This window comes from Streptopelia decaocto (assembly GCF_964273445.1).
Source record: "Streptopelia decaocto genome assembly, chromosome: 3".
NCBI lineage: Eukaryota > Metazoa > Chordata > Aves > Columbiformes > Columbidae > Streptopelia > Streptopelia decaocto.
The window spans coordinates 61,375,903-61,395,520 of NC_138656.1; the positions used below are offsets into that span (position 1 = coordinate 61,375,903).

The 19,618-nt window shown below is 38.4% G+C and overlaps 1 protein-coding gene across 4 annotated transcripts in view; it reads left to right on the forward strand.

Annotated features, from left to right (window-relative positions):
- The first annotated feature begins 1,430 nt into the window (after positions 1-1,430).
- AHI1 (Abelson helper integration site 1) overlaps positions 1,431-19,618 on the forward strand; it is a 91,948-nt gene continuing 73,760 nt past the window's right edge. For 2 of the 4 annotated variants that reach the window (XM_082049748.1, XM_082049751.1), the window contains exons 1-9: positions 1,545-1,705; positions 2,330-2,449; positions 7,130-7,201; positions 8,067-8,188; positions 15,010-15,620; positions 16,186-16,343; positions 17,448-17,661; positions 18,282-18,474; positions 19,156-19,251. In XM_082049748.1, the coding sequence (XP_081905874.1) occupies positions 7,192-7,201; positions 8,067-8,188; positions 15,010-15,620; positions 16,186-16,343; positions 17,448-17,661; positions 18,282-18,474; positions 19,156-19,251 (1,404 nt within the window). In that variant the 5' untranslated portion in view covers positions 1,545-1,705; positions 2,330-2,449; positions 7,130-7,191. Of the gene's footprint in view, positions 1,456-1,544; positions 1,706-2,280; positions 2,450-7,129; positions 7,202-8,066; positions 8,189-15,009; positions 15,621-16,185; positions 16,344-17,447; positions 17,662-18,281; positions 18,475-19,155; positions 19,252-19,618 lie in introns of those variants that run through there. The other 2 variants (XM_082049750.1, XM_082049749.1) reach the window with 2 other exon arrangements.

The following is a 19,618-nucleotide window of genomic DNA, read 5'->3' on the forward strand; positions in this document are numbered from 1 at the left end:
GCTCAGAATAACCAATAACAGAAACTGATTTATATTTGACTATCAAGAGAAAGTAACCCACTGATCATTAAAACAAGTTCTGGAAAAAATATCACTGAATCTTTAGAGCTAAGTTGCCCAATTATCTATGTCCTGTTTCTATTTTCTACACTCAAGTGACGCCTAGAGGTTGTCCCTTGTCTGCAACAGATTTTACCCTTTTGTTGAAAGTTAGACTGCTGTCCCTTAAACTAACCTCAGGGTCCCTCTGTGACACCCCATTCATCCAAAACTTGCATTCATTTATTTAGCCTTCTACTGTTTGAAGGAACTTTGACATTTACATTTTTTTATTAAACGTGGAAGAAATGCACAAATAGTTCCTCCATGTTGTTATGCCTACAGAAATAATCCCCACTGCTTAAATTAGCTACTAAATCAGACAGGAAACATGTTTCTGGAGTATCTGCATAGTTCCAGGTCATCCTTTTGTGCTGCCATTTGCAAAAAGCTGATGTCTATTTCAAACATTTAATAGACACTCTCCCGACTCCCTCCAATGCCACTGCCCAGACTTCATGCCTCTGCAAGCAACTTTGTTAGTCTGAGCTCAACAAAGCTGTACTATGCTTCTGCATTTTAAGTGGACGTTCCCTGAAGGCGTCCTCTGTTTCTGAAGTTTTTCACAGTATTTTTTCTAAATTCCAGTTTCATATTTTTCAGGTTTTTTGTAACCAGTTCATCATCCATGAGAGGAAAGCAATCCTACAAACAGACCTGGAACACAGGAGGTACTGCTGAGCTAATTACCGAGATTTTTCAGTTCTGTAAAGCACATTGCCCTAACAGCACCCTAGCAACGTGCACCGCTTTTGGATGGGGCAGCCTCTCCCATTTCCGACGTGCAATCACGTAGGGGCAGCGGCAGGCCGTGGGTACCGCCGGCCCCTTTCTGCGCCACTAACCCCCCTCTGCAGGGACGGCCGCTCCGAGGAGGTTTTTCTTTTGGCTCCTGTCCCCCCGAGCTCCGCCAGACACCACCTGCGCGCATGCTACGGCGGGCCTGGCGGCGGGCAGGGGTGCCGCGCCCCCGGGCCCCCCTCGCATACCCCCCCCAAGGGAGGACGGCACCGCCGGGGAGCGGCGCCACCAGGCCCGCGGAGGCACGGCAGGAGGGCCCGCGCAAGCAGCCCGGGACGCTCGCAGCCGCCTTCTTTCCTCCTGTCGCCAGGCCCAGCCCCGGTCCCGCCACCTCAAGGCGCCAGGGCGGAAAAGCGCCGCCGCCCAGCCTTGCTAGAGCAGAACACAATCGTGCGGAGCGCCATTCTGCGCATGCGCACACCGACTGCCTGGCCTCGCACGCCTGTCATGTCTCGACGGCCAGTGCCCCTACTGCGCAGGCGCGCTCCCTCAGGCCATACAGCGCCACCACACACCCCTGCAGCCCGCGGCTTTCCGGCGGGAAAATACTCGAGGGTACGCTGGCTAAACCGCCCCGGCATGAAGCGCTGCCCTTTCGGGTCCTTCGTTCCGCCCCTCCTACCCCGCTCTCCTGCGCGCATGCGCCACGCGCGCTGTTTCCTTGGCAGCTGCGATTGTTTTCGGCAAAACCACCTGCGCGGAGCTGGGGAGGGGGAGCGAGGCGTGAGGGAGAGACCACTGGCGGGGGGAGGCAGGGCACCCGCCGGCTGCCCGCGGCGCCGCCACGGAAGCGGACGGGCCCGACGTGAGTGATGCCCCCGCGCTGCTGAGGCGCGGCGGGCGGCGTGGGGGGAGCGGGGCCGCATTGGGCAGGGCCCGCGTCGCGGGCAGGGAGGCCGCCTGCAGCCGAGGTCCCGCCGGGCTCTGCCGCCGCTCGTCCTAGCGCGCGGTTCCAGAGGCGGGTACGCTGAGGCACGCCTCCCCGCCGCTGTTCCCTCCCCTGCCTCCCCTTTCCAGTTTGCCGGCGCTCCTCTCTCCCGCCGCCGGCCGGGGGCTTGGCAACCGTTGCCGAGCGCGCTGTGGCGCGGCCGTTGGCGCTGGCGGCGCGAGGCGCCCGGGGAGCGGGCCGGGGCGGCCGGCGGCGTTTTCTGTCGTGCCCGGGGTACGCGGGGAGCAGCGGGAGCTGGGACCGGCGCCTGGCGTGGTTGCTCAGGGTAACCTGGGGGGCTGCGCTAGGGGCGAGCGGAACCGGCGGCCTGGAGCCCAGCGGGGCTGTCGGCTGCTGGTCCCGGTGCAGCGCGGGGGCGTGAGGCAGTGCCGCGTGCAGCCGTTATCCCTTCGATTAGTATTTTTTTTTAATTTTTCCTTTCTCGGCGCAAGCTCTGTACTTTACTCAGTTGATACTGCAAGGTCCGTTTATGCCCCGTAGCACATGAAGATCGAGTGCTTCTCCGTGTGTGGCCCGTGAAGCCCCAAAGCGGTGATGCCTCTCTCGCATGCGGAATGTGCATCTGCACGTTAATGCAGTTAATCCCACTGCTTAGTCCAGGTATGGGACGTGCTGGGAATGCTCCTTTGTATCTTTGTTGTTTACCGTTATTCCTCTACACAAAGCGAATTGCCCCTTTAGAAATAAAAACACTTAGGGTGGTCTCTTGATGAGAACCCGTTTTCATAATTATGACCTAATCACAGAATCACAGCATGTTAGGGATTGGAAGGGACTGTGAAAGATCACCTAGTCCAATCCCCCTGCTGGAGCAGGAACACCTAGATGAGGTTACACAGGAATGTGTCCAGCCGGGTTTTGAATGTCTCCAGAGTAGGAGAATCCACAACTTCCCTGGGCAGCCTGTTCCACTGTTCTGTCACCCTCACTGAGAGGAAGTTTCTTTTCATATTTAAGTGGAACCTCCTGTGTTCCAGTTTGTACCCATTGCGCCTTGTCCTACCATTATTTGTCACCGAGAAGAGCCTGGCTCCATCCTCATGACACTCAGCCTTTACATATTTATAAACATTAATGAGGTCACCCCTGAGTCTCCTCCAAGCTAAAGAGACCCAGCTCCCTCAGCCTTTCCTCATAAGGGAGATGCTCCACTCCCTTAATCATCTTTGTTGCCCTGCGCTGGACTCTCTCCAGCAGTTCCCTGTCCTTCTTGAACTGAGGGGCCCAGAATGACACAATATTCCAGGTGTGGTCTCACCAGGGCAGAGTAGAGGGGGAGCAGAACCTCTCTTGACCTAAGATAAGTCAGAGACTTGAAATGTAGTAAACAAAGTCAGCTGTATTTCCTTATACAGAACTGAAGTCTATAGTTTTGCTCTCAGGACAGACAAACTGTTTTCAACCTGACCAATGAAAGGTGCCCAATCTGGGAAAAAAAATGGCAGTTACTCTGAAGCTAAACTTTGTGATAGGTTACTAGTAGAACATGGAGGTGGATAGCACCAGGTTTTTAAACATCTTTTTAAATGAGTGTAAACACAAGATTTTTACAGGCAACATCTAAACTGGTAGAAATCTACTGTACTTTTAGTAGTGTTTATTTGACATGTAAGTACATAGGCATTTATATGGTAATAATAAGTCTGCCAGTTTTCTGGACTTTAATACTTAATTTTAATGAATAAAACTGACTTGCCTTTTTTTTTTTTTTTTTTTTTTTTTTTTTATGTCACCTACAGATAGTTGAATTGGAAACTTACTAGTAATCCCCAGGATTTCCCACTATCATTGATCTCATCTAAAAGATGAGGCGTAAACAAAGCCCAATGTTCTACTTGTTTTCAGCTGCTGAAGATTACATTCAGTTTGTGTGATTAAAAAAAAACAAAAGAGGGATTTAGTGCATGAAAATCCTGACGTGCAATTTTATTTTGTCAGTTCATTTTCCTAAATGGTCCTAATTAAGTAGGAAATGTGTTGCTTCCCATTGTGTAGTACAGGTTCTGTATGTTCTCCTACATTATAGGGTAGGTTGTGTTTGGTTTTTTTTTTTTGTTTTTTTTTTTTAGTGATCAGTAAAAGGTATTTTTTGTTACTAGTGGGCTTTGTGGCATTTTTTTGCATAGAAAATTCCTATATTATGGATGCAGAATGTTGCAACTTAATGAGCATTAGTGTGAAAAGAGAATTTAATGTAGTGTAGAATCATATTTATAAATACAGATGGAATAGTACAGGAAAGCAGATTAGATTATTTTCAGGAAAGTATGTGGTAATTCTTGGAAGTTTGGGTTTCATGTTTTGCTTTCCTAATTATCTCTGATGGCTGGAATGTAGCACTGTTTCAGGTATGTATTTTTGTCATTGCTGGATTATCCTGTATTAGCTGAAATGGAAGAGATAAAATCTGATCATGCAAAAATGAATTTTACGAGATTAATGTTAATGATAATTGAGTTTATTCAAGTTGGGGCACTGTGGTTGCTGAACTTTGATACGTGATTAAATCTCTCCTATTTTAAGGTGAGATTATACTGAGTAAACAGCCTTGTTCTTACCCTTGTTGATTAATGATCTGTATTTAGACCAGTCTAATAGTTGCTTTAATATACCATGTCAAAGGTCATGTAGTTCTAAATTGGAAATGTGTGCAAAATAACAGCACTATCATTAGGGGACTTCATCTCTTAGTTTTGTTGCCACAAGAGGATATACTTGTGCTGAATAAATAGAAGTAAATAGAAAATAATGTGCTGACTGGTGAATTGGGCAAATGTACATGTTTTTATGAAGAGTGCTGGTAGACATTAGGTGAGCCTAGACTTTGGAAAGGTATTTGTTCCATTGTAAGCAAAAGTATCTGCAAAATTAATTTACTTATATTTCTTTTTGTCATGTGATTTATTTAACCTTTGACCATAAAATTATTTCCATATTTGGAACAAGTATGCACTTATTTTGCTGTTGTTTTGTTCTGTGTTGTCTCTCAGATTTTTGTTTTAAATTTAAGAGCACTTCAACATTTTGTTTGTTATTTGTAATTAGTTGTTCTGAGGGGTGGTTGAAATCACTCAACTAATCATGAGACTTTCCTGTGTTCTTGCAATCCTTAGTGAATAATTAAAATTATAGAATTTGCTGTAGTTTATAACTGTATTTAGTTTTCTACTCTCAAATTCTAAGTATTTTCTAGCCAATTGTGAATTCACTACTTGAAAAGCAGCATTTAATAACTGTAGTACTTTTTAAACAGCCTTTTGGTATAACCAAGTATAAATTGCAAAAGCAGATTTATTTTTCAGTATTATCTTCTGGTGTTATATCTTGTAAGAAGCGTTGTTTTTAACTGTTACTGTTTTAGTAGGGACAGCAAAGCTTTGTTTTGTGAGTCACAACATGTTTTAGTTAGAGAAAATATTGCTGCTTTGTCAGTGACATGATGAAGGACATTACAGAAATTTTTTTTTTTTTTTTTTTTTCCTATGAAGTCTCCCCTGGTCATCCTTGCTCATTTCAAACATCCTTACCTTGTTGGATACTTAATATAAATACTTTGCTTAAAACATGAAATAAAGTAAGGACACCTGGCAACTTACAAATCAGCACTTCTATAATCCCCAACCAACCCTAACATTTTACCTTTTTTTTCTTTTTTTTTTTTTTCTCTCTCAGTTGGGTTTGTTTTGGCTAGCCAGCTAACCAAATTACTGTAAGTAACAAATGTGAAATGACCTGAAAGTATGTAGCCTGTTGGGGACAGGGAAAGAGCAAGTAACACTGTCAAAGAAAGATGAGAGGGATCTGAGACTATGGTAGTGCAGGTGCTTGGGGATCTAAGTGTAGCCTCAGCTCTTTTCTATGCTGGTAAGATATGTATGCCCAGGAGTGATTTTTAGTGTTGAGGCCAAGTGGTAGGTTTGGCCCACTTTGATGCTGTTAGACTGTCGTAGCATCAAATCAGAGCGGCTGCATGCAAACTACATATTAATAATAAACCATACTAATTCCTAAACCATACCCAGGAATTGCTTGGGTGAGTGTTAGGTGATTTGGACCAAAATGATGCTGAGGCCAATGCAACCATATAGCCTGTCAGTATTTAATGCTATGTCTTAATTTATTAGGATAGATGTAGTCTGAGTGTCCAGTGAATGTGAGTAAGTAGTGTCTGACAGAAGGTGTTATCCGGGGAGAATCTGGAGCTATCATCTGTGGGCTATTGTGGAGATAGGTACGGTAGTTTATTGCATAAAAGGCTAAGGGAACAGAACACATTCATAAAAAGCTGCATTTCTTAAGTTCCACTGTTTACAAAACAGCTTTTTTATTAGAGTTTTTTGTAGAACATTCTTAATTTTCTTGATGAAAAGATAAAGCTGTGTGATATTTTTATTTGCCTTCAAGCTTTGTTTGCAGTGCATTTGTAGGCTTTGCTCTACAACCAGGAGGGCATAACATGTTTTCTTTAGAGAAATGAGTTTCATGTAATTTCTTGTCTGCTTTATGTAAAGTACAAATGCTTTATGTAAATATAAATATTGAGAGATTTGTAATTAAGTTAAATTTGCTGGCAGATTTTTAACTTTGCATTGAAAACTATCAGCTGGCTACAATATGATTTCCCCAGAATCATAGAATCGTTTCAGTTGGAAGAGACCCTCAGGATCATTGAGTCCAACCATAACCTCACTCTGGCACTAAACCATGTCCCTAAGAACCTCATCTAAATGCCTTTTAAACACCTCCAGGGATGGTGACTCCACCAGTTCCCTGGGTAGACTGTTCCAATGCCTGACAACGCTTTCCGTAAATAATTTTTTCCTAATATCCAATCTAAACCTTCCCTGGCACAACGTGAGGCCGTTTCCTCTTGTCCTGTCACTTGCTACGTGGGATGATGCTGTCAGGATAGGAACCTGATTAGAAAGGCTTCAATATAAAGGGTTTTGTGGGTCATTATTATTTAAATAAACTGTAGTGTTTTTTAGAAGACTGGAGGGCTACAGTACGTGAAGTATTTGGCTGTTGCCCAGACATACAGTTAATTAAACTGCAGTAGTGCTGGTTTTTATTTTCTTTCAAATAACAAGTATCAGATGCTGAGAATCCTGAGCTGAGATTTGATGGCAGTGAACTTCTGATTTAGCCAAATAGTCTAGAAATAAATATTTCCCTAAAATACCTATACTCATCCGTGATAATAACTAGCATGCATTCAATTGTTAACTTAAAACCTACAGACCAGCTATGTTAATGAAAGTTGTTAATTACTTTAAATAGAATGGTGAATTCTGAGGAAGAAGCAGCTGGTTTCTTGAGCCACTTCTAATTGAGGGCTGAAAATGCCAGCAGGTAAGAATACTTTGTGTTTGATTTCCGATACAGATTTTATAGTCAGAACTAGATGCAAATGGTAGGAGCTACTTCTGTCTATACATTTTTAATACTGTATTGGCTTCACTTTGAGTCTATGTTTATAGCTGATTTTCAAAGTGTGAGTTTTTTAATTTTTTGTATTTTAAATTTGGGGGCTTTTGAAAAATTGTAATTACAATGGTAAATATGCTGTCACTGAGAATTCAACAGACTTCTTCAGTGGTGTGCCAGATTGCATTTTTAGTTCTTTAGCTACAAATTAAGCATTACCTCAGGGAGGCTAGAACAACTACTGCTTCAAGTGTTGAAATCCTGCTGAGGGCAGTATCGTGACTCACAGAAAGGCAGGGGCTTTCAGCTCCAGCTGATTTCAGATCTGTGCATGCTACTGCCTCTTACAGATCCGTCTCATGGTTCCAGACCCGGTGAGAACCCAGAGCTACTGCTTCTCCTGGAGACAGTGTGTCACCTCTATTATCAGTGTGCTGCTGTTCATAAACAGTGAGGACAGTAATCTGTCCTCTGCTTGGGCCAGCCCAAGTCTTGTGCTGATCCTGTTGGGTGTGCTCTTCAAAATGTGCTTTCTTCAGAGAACAGAATAGATGATGCCAACTTCAGCAGCAAGTAATAGCCTGGTGTGTTTGTACAATGTTGCTGAGTTATCCTTGTGTGGCTTATGTTGTCAGTGGAAATTCCAAACTGAATAGTAACTGAGTTTCTTGGTAAACTTTCCCTGATAAAATAATTCTTGTCCTTTGCAATTTTAAAGAATGATTATGCACTTTTTTTAGCAAAGGTGATTATTGAGCCAATGAATCATACTCTAGATTTCTTTTTGCAGTTGAAAGTGAGGCAAAGGCAAAAACCAGAGTCCGCTTTGAGGAAATCTTCAGACGTCATGCTGGCCTAACAGACACAAAGAAATCAAAGAAAAAGAAGTTCCACTCTCAAGAGAATATTGTGGTGAGTTTGAACATCTGCAAGCTTTGGTTGGTTGCCTTCCTTAATGGAAAAAAGATCAGGAAAATGTATTGTAGAAAGGAGATGTAAGCATTAAAAAAATAAAGTATAATGTATATTGCTGCACATATCCTTTGTTTTTGATGTGGCTTTAATTTGTTGTTTGTGTACCAGCAATGCATCCTTGTAATTTGGAGGTATACCAAAATTATGTAGAATATAATACTTGCAAAAGAAAGTAGTACTTGCAGGTTCTTTTTTTTTTTTTCCATTCACATTTTTCAAAAAAGTTTTTATATTTTAAAATTCATTATTGGTTTTAGTGGGAGTTTCAGTGACAGAATATGAGAATTATGGCAGTACAAGTATTTAATTTTGAGAGTACTACATCTGTGTAATACAGATACATCTGTGTAATATGGATACATCTGTGTAATACATCTGTGAACTGAGAACTGCTGAGAATTTATAATAATATTAGAGATAATAATTTTGGCCTTAGCTTGTGACTTGCAGATTAGGAATGATTCTGTCACGCAGATATTGTTAGATGACATTTTTGTTTGTGGCATATCTCATGAAAAGATCCTCAGAGATTCCCCTGAGCCATAACTTCATATTGTAGCTTTTTTCCTGAGCAGAAGGACATATGTTTATAAGTCCTATTTTTACTGATTATTGACTTATAATGTTTGGAATTTCAAAAGAAAGCAATTTGCTTAATAGACAAATGTTCTGTTTTTTTTTTTTATTTTCTTCCTGTTAGGTTTTATATTTCCAGTCTTTTTTCTTACAGTTTCATCCATACCAGATACTGGAGATGAATGTTCATTCTTTAATACTCATTTAAGACAAAGGAGTGGCATTTTATATAGTATCAGAATTTTACTTGTATTTATTAAATACAAGTATATTTGGAATAGTTATATTACACTTAATATTTCTATGCTGAAACATAATTTTGCTTTTAGATTGACAATTTGAAATTTATATTTGTGTCTTTTTTTTTCTTTTTTTTTTTTCCTTCCTTGAATTCCTTAGTTAATAGTCTGTACAAAGAATCAACGTGATGTCTAAAATACAGCATAGAGAGTTAGAGGATGTTTGTTTGCCTTTTTTTTTTGTTGCCATATGTGTAAATACAAGACTAGATTCTGCCTTGGTTAGGTTTACTTTTTGATGAAATATGAGTTTTTACAACTGTACTTTGTAAGTATAAGTATTTTGAGCACATAATTGTATGTTCGTATGAACTACATATGAGTCATGAATATTTTAAGCTTATTTTGATTTTAAAATTTATTTCCATTCCAGAAGTCTCTGATGTAAACCACTAGTGTTTTGGAGTTACCTAGAAACACTTAAAATCACAGTGAACTGAATCCAAAGTCAGTGGTATACACACAAATTAAGTAGCATTTTTAGGATCAGTGTGGAAGCCTAACTCTGTGGTTTTGTTGGAGCAATAGGTTTTTATCAATCAAAGCACTAAAAAAATAAGAACTTGAGGATAACGTGTATTGAAACCTAATATTGACCTTTTTGAATATTTCCTTAAAGCGTGGCAAAGCTGCCAAAGCTCAGGTTGGTATTTTCCATGCTGGTTGCATTCAAGTAGGAATTTCTGTAAAAGCTTCAGTAAATAACCAGTTATTTCTTCATAAGAAATGAAAGTGTGTGGGAGGAGAAGAGGTGGTAGATTGAGGAGGGCAGCTGGTTTTGTTCCAGTTTTCTTCACTTTATATAATTTAACTGTACAGAGTTTCACGTATTTTGAAATAATGTGAAATTTATCAGTGATGTTGTCTTTGTGTCATGCATTTGCCCTGGATGTTCTCCCAGGTTTGATCAGAAACAGATCATGGTTGAGGGCATATTTCCACTGGAAATTTTCCACTCTGCTTCTTTCTTGTGTCTTTTCTGAATCTAGTCTTTCTTAGTTTAACAAAAGCTTTTCCATCGTAGTCCACTGTTTCTTTGAAACCTGAGTTCTGCAGCTGCAGGAGGTTGCTGTGTTTTTAAATGACAGAAGGAGATGCCTGTCTACTTGGAGAAAAGGGAAGCAGCCTAAGTGGGGAAAGGCTGATGATGGCACTAGGGCAGGATGAGTTTGAAGTCACACCTGACAGGAATGAGGGGCTTGCAATGGAGATGGAGATATATGTCAGCTATGGCCAATGAAAGGTCTGCTTTGTTGTTCAATAGCCACAGGTCCAGTGGGTATGAGGCCTGTAGGCATGGCTATAAAAAACAAGCAATTGGAACACAGTGAGTGAATTTGCTAATACCACTTCCAGGGTTAACACTCACTATTTGTTGTTGTTGTTTTTTATCAGTTGTGCCTCCTATTATAAGTTGTTAGAATGATGCAAGTCTCAGGCCTGACGATGTCTAGATTATTTTTCCCATGTAGATTGATCTGTCTAAAGTCAGCATGAAAATGATTGAGTTTGTTTGGTTCAATCTAAATTTCATGGTAGAAAAGAGGATGTGTAACTTAAGAAAACATCAGTGGAAAAGCAAGGTACCTTTATGGAGGCAAGAATCTCTTCCTTAGACTGTAGTCTGACTAGCTTGTGATATTGGGATGGGCACGTGTTGGTAACTAAGGTTTTGTATTCAAGGTAGGACTGCAACAGATTTATCCATTTGAGGCTTTTTACTTCCTACTTCACTGAGTCTGTTCCTTCTATTTCTTCATAAGGCCCTGGAAGATAGGTTGGAGTCCACAGTTTTGTGAGGGTGCAGGTAATAGGAGTCTCTCTCCAGGCTTCAAAATTCTTGTATTCTTTTGGGTAAGATGGATGTTTTACAGTTTTTTTTCTGACTAATTCAGTACTTCAGCTTCTATTGTAGATGTAAAACACAACCTGTGGAGCTTTTAGGTTGTAGAATTTTCCCAGGCTCTTTTTCATAGCCTATTTTTTTCCCATAAGCTGACAGGCACTGAATTATTGTTGAGATTTCCACTGGTTTTTAGCCCTTTGTTTCTTACATTTATAATAGCAGAACTGCTAATAGTTGATTATATACTTGTCCTACACATTTTCTCAGTGTTTTCTGTTAAAATTTGGTGAAACTTCTTCAAGCCCATCCTATCTGTTAATAAAGTTCTTCTGGGCTTGAGCATTTACATTTTGCAGTTTTATATGACCAATGGTGGTAAAATTGGTTCCCTAGTGCTTTAACATTTTCTTAAATGTCCCACCCAACTAGCCACCATCACAAGTATGTTCATTACCAGTTCAGTTGTAAGTAAATGGTCTTTTACAGCCAGTACGTATCAGCTCTTCAGTAGGCTGGCAATGTGCATTCTTTATTTTTCAAGGTGTGTCTGTAGCATGGGAGGAAGCTCAGATGCCTCTGTAAAGCTGGTTATCTGAGTTGCCAGATATCCTGAGCAAAATAACTCCATGTGTTTCCAGGTTCCACTCATGCATATTTGAGAAGCCTTTTGCAAAAGGTGTAAGATGATGAGGCATTGTCCCTGCTGTCAGCTCTGGAACACAAATGGCAAGTGATGTGCCCTGGGGTTGGCTTGTTGTGGTATGAGCCTTGTGTTAGCCCACTTGCGTACATCTTGGCTGCTGCCCATCTCTTGCTTCTGTCAAGCCAGTGATGCAAGTGGGTCTGTTCTTAGGGAAGTTCTTCCTCTGCCCTGGTGTCACAATGTGGCAGCAGAGCTATTCTGGAAAAAAGCCGCCTCAGTTGTTCGGTGCTTTAGGCTGAGGAGGTCAGGTTCAGGTCAGTAACCCTCTGGAGTTGCTCCAGGGACAGGCCTATCCTCTGAGCTGCTTTTCCAGCCTAACTGCTTTTTCTACCTGAGTTCAAGTGTGTTTATATAGAGACGATTGCCCTTAGTTGATCTCTCTCAGTCCTGCATTTCAGACAGAGAATCTATACCGGTATCCCTGCCTCTGCCTGAGAACTAATCGGATGGCTTTTATGAACCTCTTGGGTTTTGCTTTATCTTTCCTGTCTGTTTAATGACAACGTGTAACTACAACATGTGGAAAAAGTGTCTTGAATTAAGATCATACAGGCTATATATCTGAGGAATTTGTGTTTGAACTGCTGAAGCAGCTTTATGCTTCCTGAAGTATCTACTAATGTTCTTGGAATTTGCTGTAGTTTGAGATTGTGGGGTTTTTTCGTTTTGAGGATATTCTGTATTTTTTTTTTCTTCCAAGTAAATTTGCTGTAGTTAAGTGACTGTGTGCTGCTAATATTCATGGCGCGTATTTACGAATGTATGTTTTTGTTTGTAGGCATAATAAATAACAAGTTCTAGTAAATATTTCAAGTATGGTTTTGCAACAGCTGGGTTTCTTTTAGGAAATGATTCTTGAATATCAGGGTTATTTTAGGAACTCTTGAACAAGTGAAGGATGAGGGCTTTTTGTTTAGGATTTCTCAAATTATTCTACTTCTTGGGCTTAATGGATTAACGTTCTATCAAAGGCAAAAATCAGTATGACTCATTGATTGGTCACTATTGGTCACTGTCAGTTCTTAATTGCAAGTGTGTTTTAACCTCCATTCATTACACTCTGCAGTTAAACCTATTCACAGAAATGCAGATAAAGAAGTGGACAATACATTAGAAAGCATTCTTATTATTAGTTTATACAAAGCTTGTTGCTTTATTTTTTTTATTCCACTTACTCTGTTCTGTAATTCAAGTTATTTATATGAATTCTTCCACATTCTCTTAAAACATTGACTTATGAATAAAGAGGATATCTATTTAAGCAAGTAAAAGATGAAGGTACAAAGACAGGTTTCTTCATTATTTGATTTTGAGATAGTTTAAACTATTTTTAGGCACAGAATGCTAAAAATAAAGATTTCTACTGAAAAAATACATGAATGGTTTCAGATTTCTCTGACGTATTAGATAAGTATACTTGCATGAAATTCTAGATGCTTTCTTTTTAAACTCATACATTATTAGGACAGTGTTATTGAATATGTAGCATTAGTCAGTGCATTTGAAGCTTTGTCTCTAGTTTCAGGCATCAGCTTTTATTTCTGTGTTAAACTTTGTGTATTCTTCTTGTCACACTGCTTTTATTTGACAATTTTCTTGTACAAATAATAAAATATCTTGATTTCTCCCCCCCTCCTCCTCCTCTTCTTTCTAGTCATGAAATAGTATTCTTGCAGGTGGGCATTTTTAAGTCAGGATCCATCCTCCAAAGCATGCTTGCCATTGCAACTTCATTCTCTGATTTTAGTTCTAATGGGCTTGTACATTTGAGGCAAACATGATTCTGTAACTGGGAGAAGTGTCCCAGCTAGAAGGGATGATAACTGTATTTATTGAGGGAGGAAGATGGTCTCGGCAAAATAAAGGTTGTATGCAGATACTTATATTTTCTCCAACTTATTTTTATTTGCTTTCTTAGTGTTTAACATACTTTCTAATGTTTCATGTGGAGACTCCAGAAGGTTGTATGTGAGACAACAGAGTAAATGAACCTCAGAGACTTTATAGAAGTTCCATTACAGAATCACAGAATGTTAGGGATTGGAAGGGACCTCGAAAGATCATCAAGTCCAATCTTGCTGGAGCAGGAACACCTAGATGAGGTTACACAGGAAGGCGTCCAGGCAGGTTTTGAATGTCTCCAGAGTAGGAGACTCCACAGCCCCCCTGGGCAGCCTGTTCCAGTGTTCCGTTACCCTTACCGAGAAGAAATTTCTTCTCAAATTTAAGTGGGACCTCTTGTGCTCCAGTTTGAACCCATTGTCCCTTGTCCTACTGTTGGTTGTCACCGAGAAAAGCCTGGCTCCGTCCTTGTGACACTCACCCTTTATATATTTGTAAACATTCATGATGCCACCCCTCAGTCTCCTCTAAGCTAAAGGAACAGAGATCTGTGTGTTGAGCTTGTTACAGAATTAGGCCTTAGTTACGTGCAGTGTTGTCTGGAGTTATGACAGAATCATAGAATGGTTTGGGTTGGAAGGAACCTTCAAAGTTCATCTCGTCCAATCCCCTGCAATGAGCAGGGACATCTTCAACTAGATCAGGCTGCTCAGAGCCCTGTCCAGCCTGGCCTTGAATGTTTCCAGGGATGGGGCATTGTAACTTTTAGTAACCAGGAATAGAAACCTGAAGGAGGGAGGTAAGTTTACAATATGTTTTCTAAAACCACCAAAAATTGGCAGAAGGAGTGCACAGACAAAAGCATTAGCTGAAATTTATCTTAGCTGTTTTTACTAGACTGGTCTTTAGATCAGCTCTTGTCATTCCACTAAGAATAATGTGTTGGGGTTGGTTTGTTTGTTTGTTTGTTCAATTTTCTATTAAAAAAAAGTCTTAATGGAAATCTGTTTTTCAGTTTTAGCACTTTTTAATATAATTTAATTGTCAAACTTTGGCAAACAACTTTCAGTAAAAGAGACTGCAAACAACTGAGCCTGAAGCCTGTCTCTAACTTGCATTTTAAATGGATGAAAATATTCAATTTTGTGCTGCATGTAATCTTCAGGTCTTCCGTAGTCTACAGCAATTGGCATCTGCTTATGGAGTAGATTTGCTGTTTTCTTTTTTTACCAGACATACATAAAAGTCATTTAAAAATACTGAAACAAAATTGGAGATAAAGTGCCCAAACACAAAGTGGTTTGAGGTTTTTTTCAGTGTGAATGTTCTATTGCCTTTCAGTTTGTCACTTCTTAATTTTAAACAATAACTAGATCTTTGATTTAGTTTTATTTTATGTGATGTTGCTGAAGAAATAGCATAAAGTGCTATGTGTATCCTTAGAACGTAATTTTTAGTACAAGTATGTTTTATGTTTTTTTTTCATTTATAGCTTGACACCTTTAGAAGTAATATTGATCTAGCTAAAGAAAGTGTGAATGATGAAGCCATTATAAACAACACATATAATCCTGAAGAAGAGAGTCCCCGATTTACAAAAAATAAAGTGAGAGAGAAAGCCTCAATTGCAGAAAAAATAAACAATGATATTGTTAGTGGAGAGGAGAACAAGCAACCAAAGTCTAACAAGAAGAAAAAGCAATCGTTTTTACAAGAACAATTTAATGAGGAGGAAAATTTACATGAGGCTAAATTGGAGAGTTTTGAGAAAAAAATTAATGATTTTCCAAAGAAGAAGACAAAAAGTAAATCAGAAACAGATGTACTTCATCAAGAAGGTGACAGAAAGATGAAAAATTCCTTGACTGAAGCGAGAAATGTGACTGAATTAGAAGAGGAAGAAGAGCTAATTCGAGCCTATCAGTTGCATGTGGCCGAGGATGAGGCAAATGCAATTAAAAAGAAAATAAGAACAAAACTTAAAGAACAGATGTCTGAATTTACTTCCAGTGTTCAAAGCCATGAAGTTGTATTGAACAATGAAGTGGGTGAAAAGAAGAAAAAGAAGAAAGAAATACCAGTTTTAAATGAAGCTGAAACAAGGTACCATGATAAACATACTGTGCGTCTGTGAATCTTAAGCAAAGTGTTTCATTTTCTTTTAAGATACGTAGAAGCTTTCTGATAAACTGTTCATATTTTCTAAGTGGTGAACTGGGCTGGGTGACTCTGTTATGAAAAAATGTTACTAAATACTTTTTTCAAAATGCTGTCACAATTAATATTTAACTCACAGATTCTGTTTAAATTTTTTTAAAAAATATCCTGTTACTAGCAGATTTTTATTTTCTGTGGAACTTAATTAAGATAATTTTGTGCATGTTATATTAATGATGACTAACGGACCCAATCCAGCAGAACAGTATTAGCTTAGCCCTATTCATATGAATGGTTATTCAATCAGCTGGAAATTAGGAGTAAGAGAAAGGGAGAGGAATAATAAAGGCAAGACACTAATGCTGGAGGGGTGTGTTGCATTTTCTAGATGCACAGATGATGAACTGCAGAACTAAAGAGGCAATTTCAAGTGGATTAATAATGGTAATGAGCAATTGCATTCAGATATGCGGTAGAACACAATTGCTGATGGTAATCCATTACCTTGCAGTGCAATGTCCCTTTCTGAGCTACAGCATCATCCAGCAGAGGGTGGCAATGAAAATCAGTCATTGGAAAGAGTATTTACATCAGAAGGACAGAAACTGGAGGAAAGTGTGGAAAAACGGAAACCTAAAGCAAAGAAGGTTAAAAAGAAAACCAGAAAAGGTCTGCCAACAAAATGTTAGAATTGCATGCTGCTTTGATGCCTTATCCAAGTTTGTTTTGTTTTGGTTTTGTTTGTTTTTTTTTTGTACTGCTATAGTAATGTTTGTCCATAGTAGTAACACAGAAATTATTGAGCTCAAGTAACTTACATTTTAGTTACTTAATGCTATTTTTGTTCTCCAATTCTGACACTTATTTGTAAGGAAGTTAATTTGATGTATCAATCTACAGAGTGTTTCAAAAGGTGTAATTGTGTCATAGTGGAAACTGGGTCCACCTTTTGAAACACCCTGTAAAAGCCTGAGAATTCATTTAGTGTAAATAGTTTTAGAATTTAGAAATAGTTTAAAAGTGGGTTTTTTAAAGCACGATATAACAATATTATATATACTACCTTTACAGTGTATTAGATACATGTTATAACTATATTTTTTATAATTTTATAATTTTTATTTATTTTATGCTATCAATGAAGTATCGTCACTGTTTTAGCCTCATGCTGAATTCAAGCATAAGGAATAGTTTTTCATGCAATGCATAGTAAAAGCAGATAATTATTTGGAGGCCAAAATAAGAAATTAATTTAAAAATGGAGGTCACACAAATTGCGGAAGAGTGTGTCTTTTGATATCAAGTATGGTGGTCTCACTGTAACTTGTAAAGTTCTGAAAACAATGTTCGGTACATTCAGAGAAAATGCATATGGAGAAAGCATCAGTTTCTTCTTATCTTGTTTTTTACACTTTCCTTAAAAAAACAACCAAAAAAAAGCTACTATAGGCTGTAGTCCAGATGAGGATATTGAACTGTAACGGATTTTATGCCATTGTGGCACAGAAGGACCTATATCAATCAAGAGGAAGAACTCTGATTTTACATAAAAGTATTTGTTCAGATGAATAGGTTATATTGATATATATCTATATGTATGTTCATACATGTTTAAAATGCTTCAAATTTTATTATTTTAACCTATTACTTACACAACACATTAAGTATTATCACTTTACTATTGATTACTAAGAAAATACTGAGCATTTTTACTGCTTTAAATTGTCACTAGTGGAACATAGTAACCTCTGTTTACTTTATTCCCATTTCCAGAAGAAAACACAGAAGTTGCTGCAGAAAATGATGAGGAAATGAAGATTTCGGAAATTTTCACTCAGTCTAAATTTGGTTTTGAGGATGATCTTGTGTTGGGAGTTTATATCCATCGATCTGATCGACTTAAAACTGATCTCCTGGTATCTCATCCCATGGTTAAAATCCATGTTGTTGATCAGATAACTGGCTTATATGTCAAGAAGGATCATAGGTGACTTTTGATAAATTGTTTCTTTTCTCAGTGATTACAATAAACACATAGATTCTTCCCTAGAAAATTAAATCTGAAAATGAAAATAATGCTGAATTTTAAGCTTGTGAGGTCACTCATCAGTACATCTATCATAATGCGTGTATACACCTATAGTAAACTATTGTGGTATTTTGCTTTTCTTTTTGGCACTTTTAAACACTTTGCACTGCTGTATTGTTTTGAGGTCACCGTATTTACAGCACAGTTCATTCTGTATTCTTTGCAGAGAGAAAACTTCCAAACTCTCAAAAATATGTAAAAGCCAAGATTAGAATAAGTAAGCAAAACTCTTGCGGCATAAATAGCATCTGCCTTTTTTATTAAAAAAAAAACCCACGTTTTAAAATCAAAAAATGAATTTTAGGTTTTCATATTTCTAATAACTTCAGTTAGTTGTTTCCACTGTCATTATGCATAATTTTCCTGAAAATCAAATTTTAAGTGTTTCATCAGTAGACTCTACCATGATCATTATTATACTTTGATTGTTAGGATTTGCTTTCAGTAATTGAAAATACTGTTTTGTTTGAGGTGTATTTAAGGCACTATAACAATTTTAACCGTTTGGAAATTTTCAGTGAGAGGAAAGTTTCATCTTATTATGAGCAAGAACAAATAGAGCACATTCTTCCTATTATGACACAACCATATGACTTCAGACTGTCTAAATCAACAGTTCCAGAGTGGGAGGAACAAGTCATATTTAATGAGCGCTTTAGCTATTTTATTGAAAATACTGAAGAAAGCCCTCGGGTAATCCTGTTTTTTGAGGTAAGGTTAAATATTTTGCATAAAATTTATTCATGTTATGAATTTCTGTTTGTTTCTTCAACCTTATATATTTGACTGATGCAGGTGTTTTATTTCAGTTTTATTTGGTAAATTGCCTAGCCTTAAGATACAGAATTAAGTGGAGACACCAAAAAGTGGTATTGGTGATTGCTAGTACTAATAAACATTATTATATCAAAAATCCCGTGTTTTGATCATAGTAAGGAGGACAAAGCTTTCTTGTTAAATCAACTATCAGACTTCTGGGAAAGGCTGATAAGACCATTGCAGATCAGGAGAGATTGTACCATGTATAAAGAATATAACTTTTTCCTTTTCCACATTCTTGAAATCTGGAAATAAGTATCAGAAACTCAAAGATTGGCTTTCCCTGCTTGTAGCAACACTTCTTGCTTTTACCAGTGAGCAAGCTATTACATTGTTTTCCATTAACATTTTAGACATCTGCTTCTCCCATTCTTCACAAAGTAATTATGTTTGTCCTCCAATACAATTTTGTTTAAAGAAAAAATTGTAAGATACGCATTCAACATGATTTTGAGCTTAAGTATTTCAATGTCTGTGAAGAAAGATTCTGTAGCATTAACTTAGCAAATCACATCTAGCGTATTTTCTCATATTCCATTAGAAATGTATTTATATTCCTACCAATACTTTCAGATCCTTGATTTTCTAAGTATGGATGAAGTGAAAGCCAACTCTGATGTACAGGTTCAGGAACGTGGTTTCCGAAAAATCTGTTGGGCATTTCTAAAGGTATTGTAAATATTAAATATTAAAATGAAGAAACAAAATTTAAAAATCTTTTATTTGGTTATTTTAAAACCCCTAATTCTGAAAAGTAGGAAAACATTTTTTAATGTTTTCAGGCAACAGATATGGAAAAAGCAAATCCTTGCTTGCTTGACTGTTCTTTCCCTCTTCATTTGCCCCATAAAATTCACAGTAACAAACTTGCATTAAAGAACACGTGGTTTTTGTGAAGGTATATAATGTGTAAGAACTTCTTTTGTTCATAGTTATGAAAGGAGATTTTCTTTGAGGGTTTTATATGTTCATTATATTGTTTCTGCAAAGAAAATGAAAAATCCACTAAGTTCTGTACCTCAGCTCTTCTGTATTC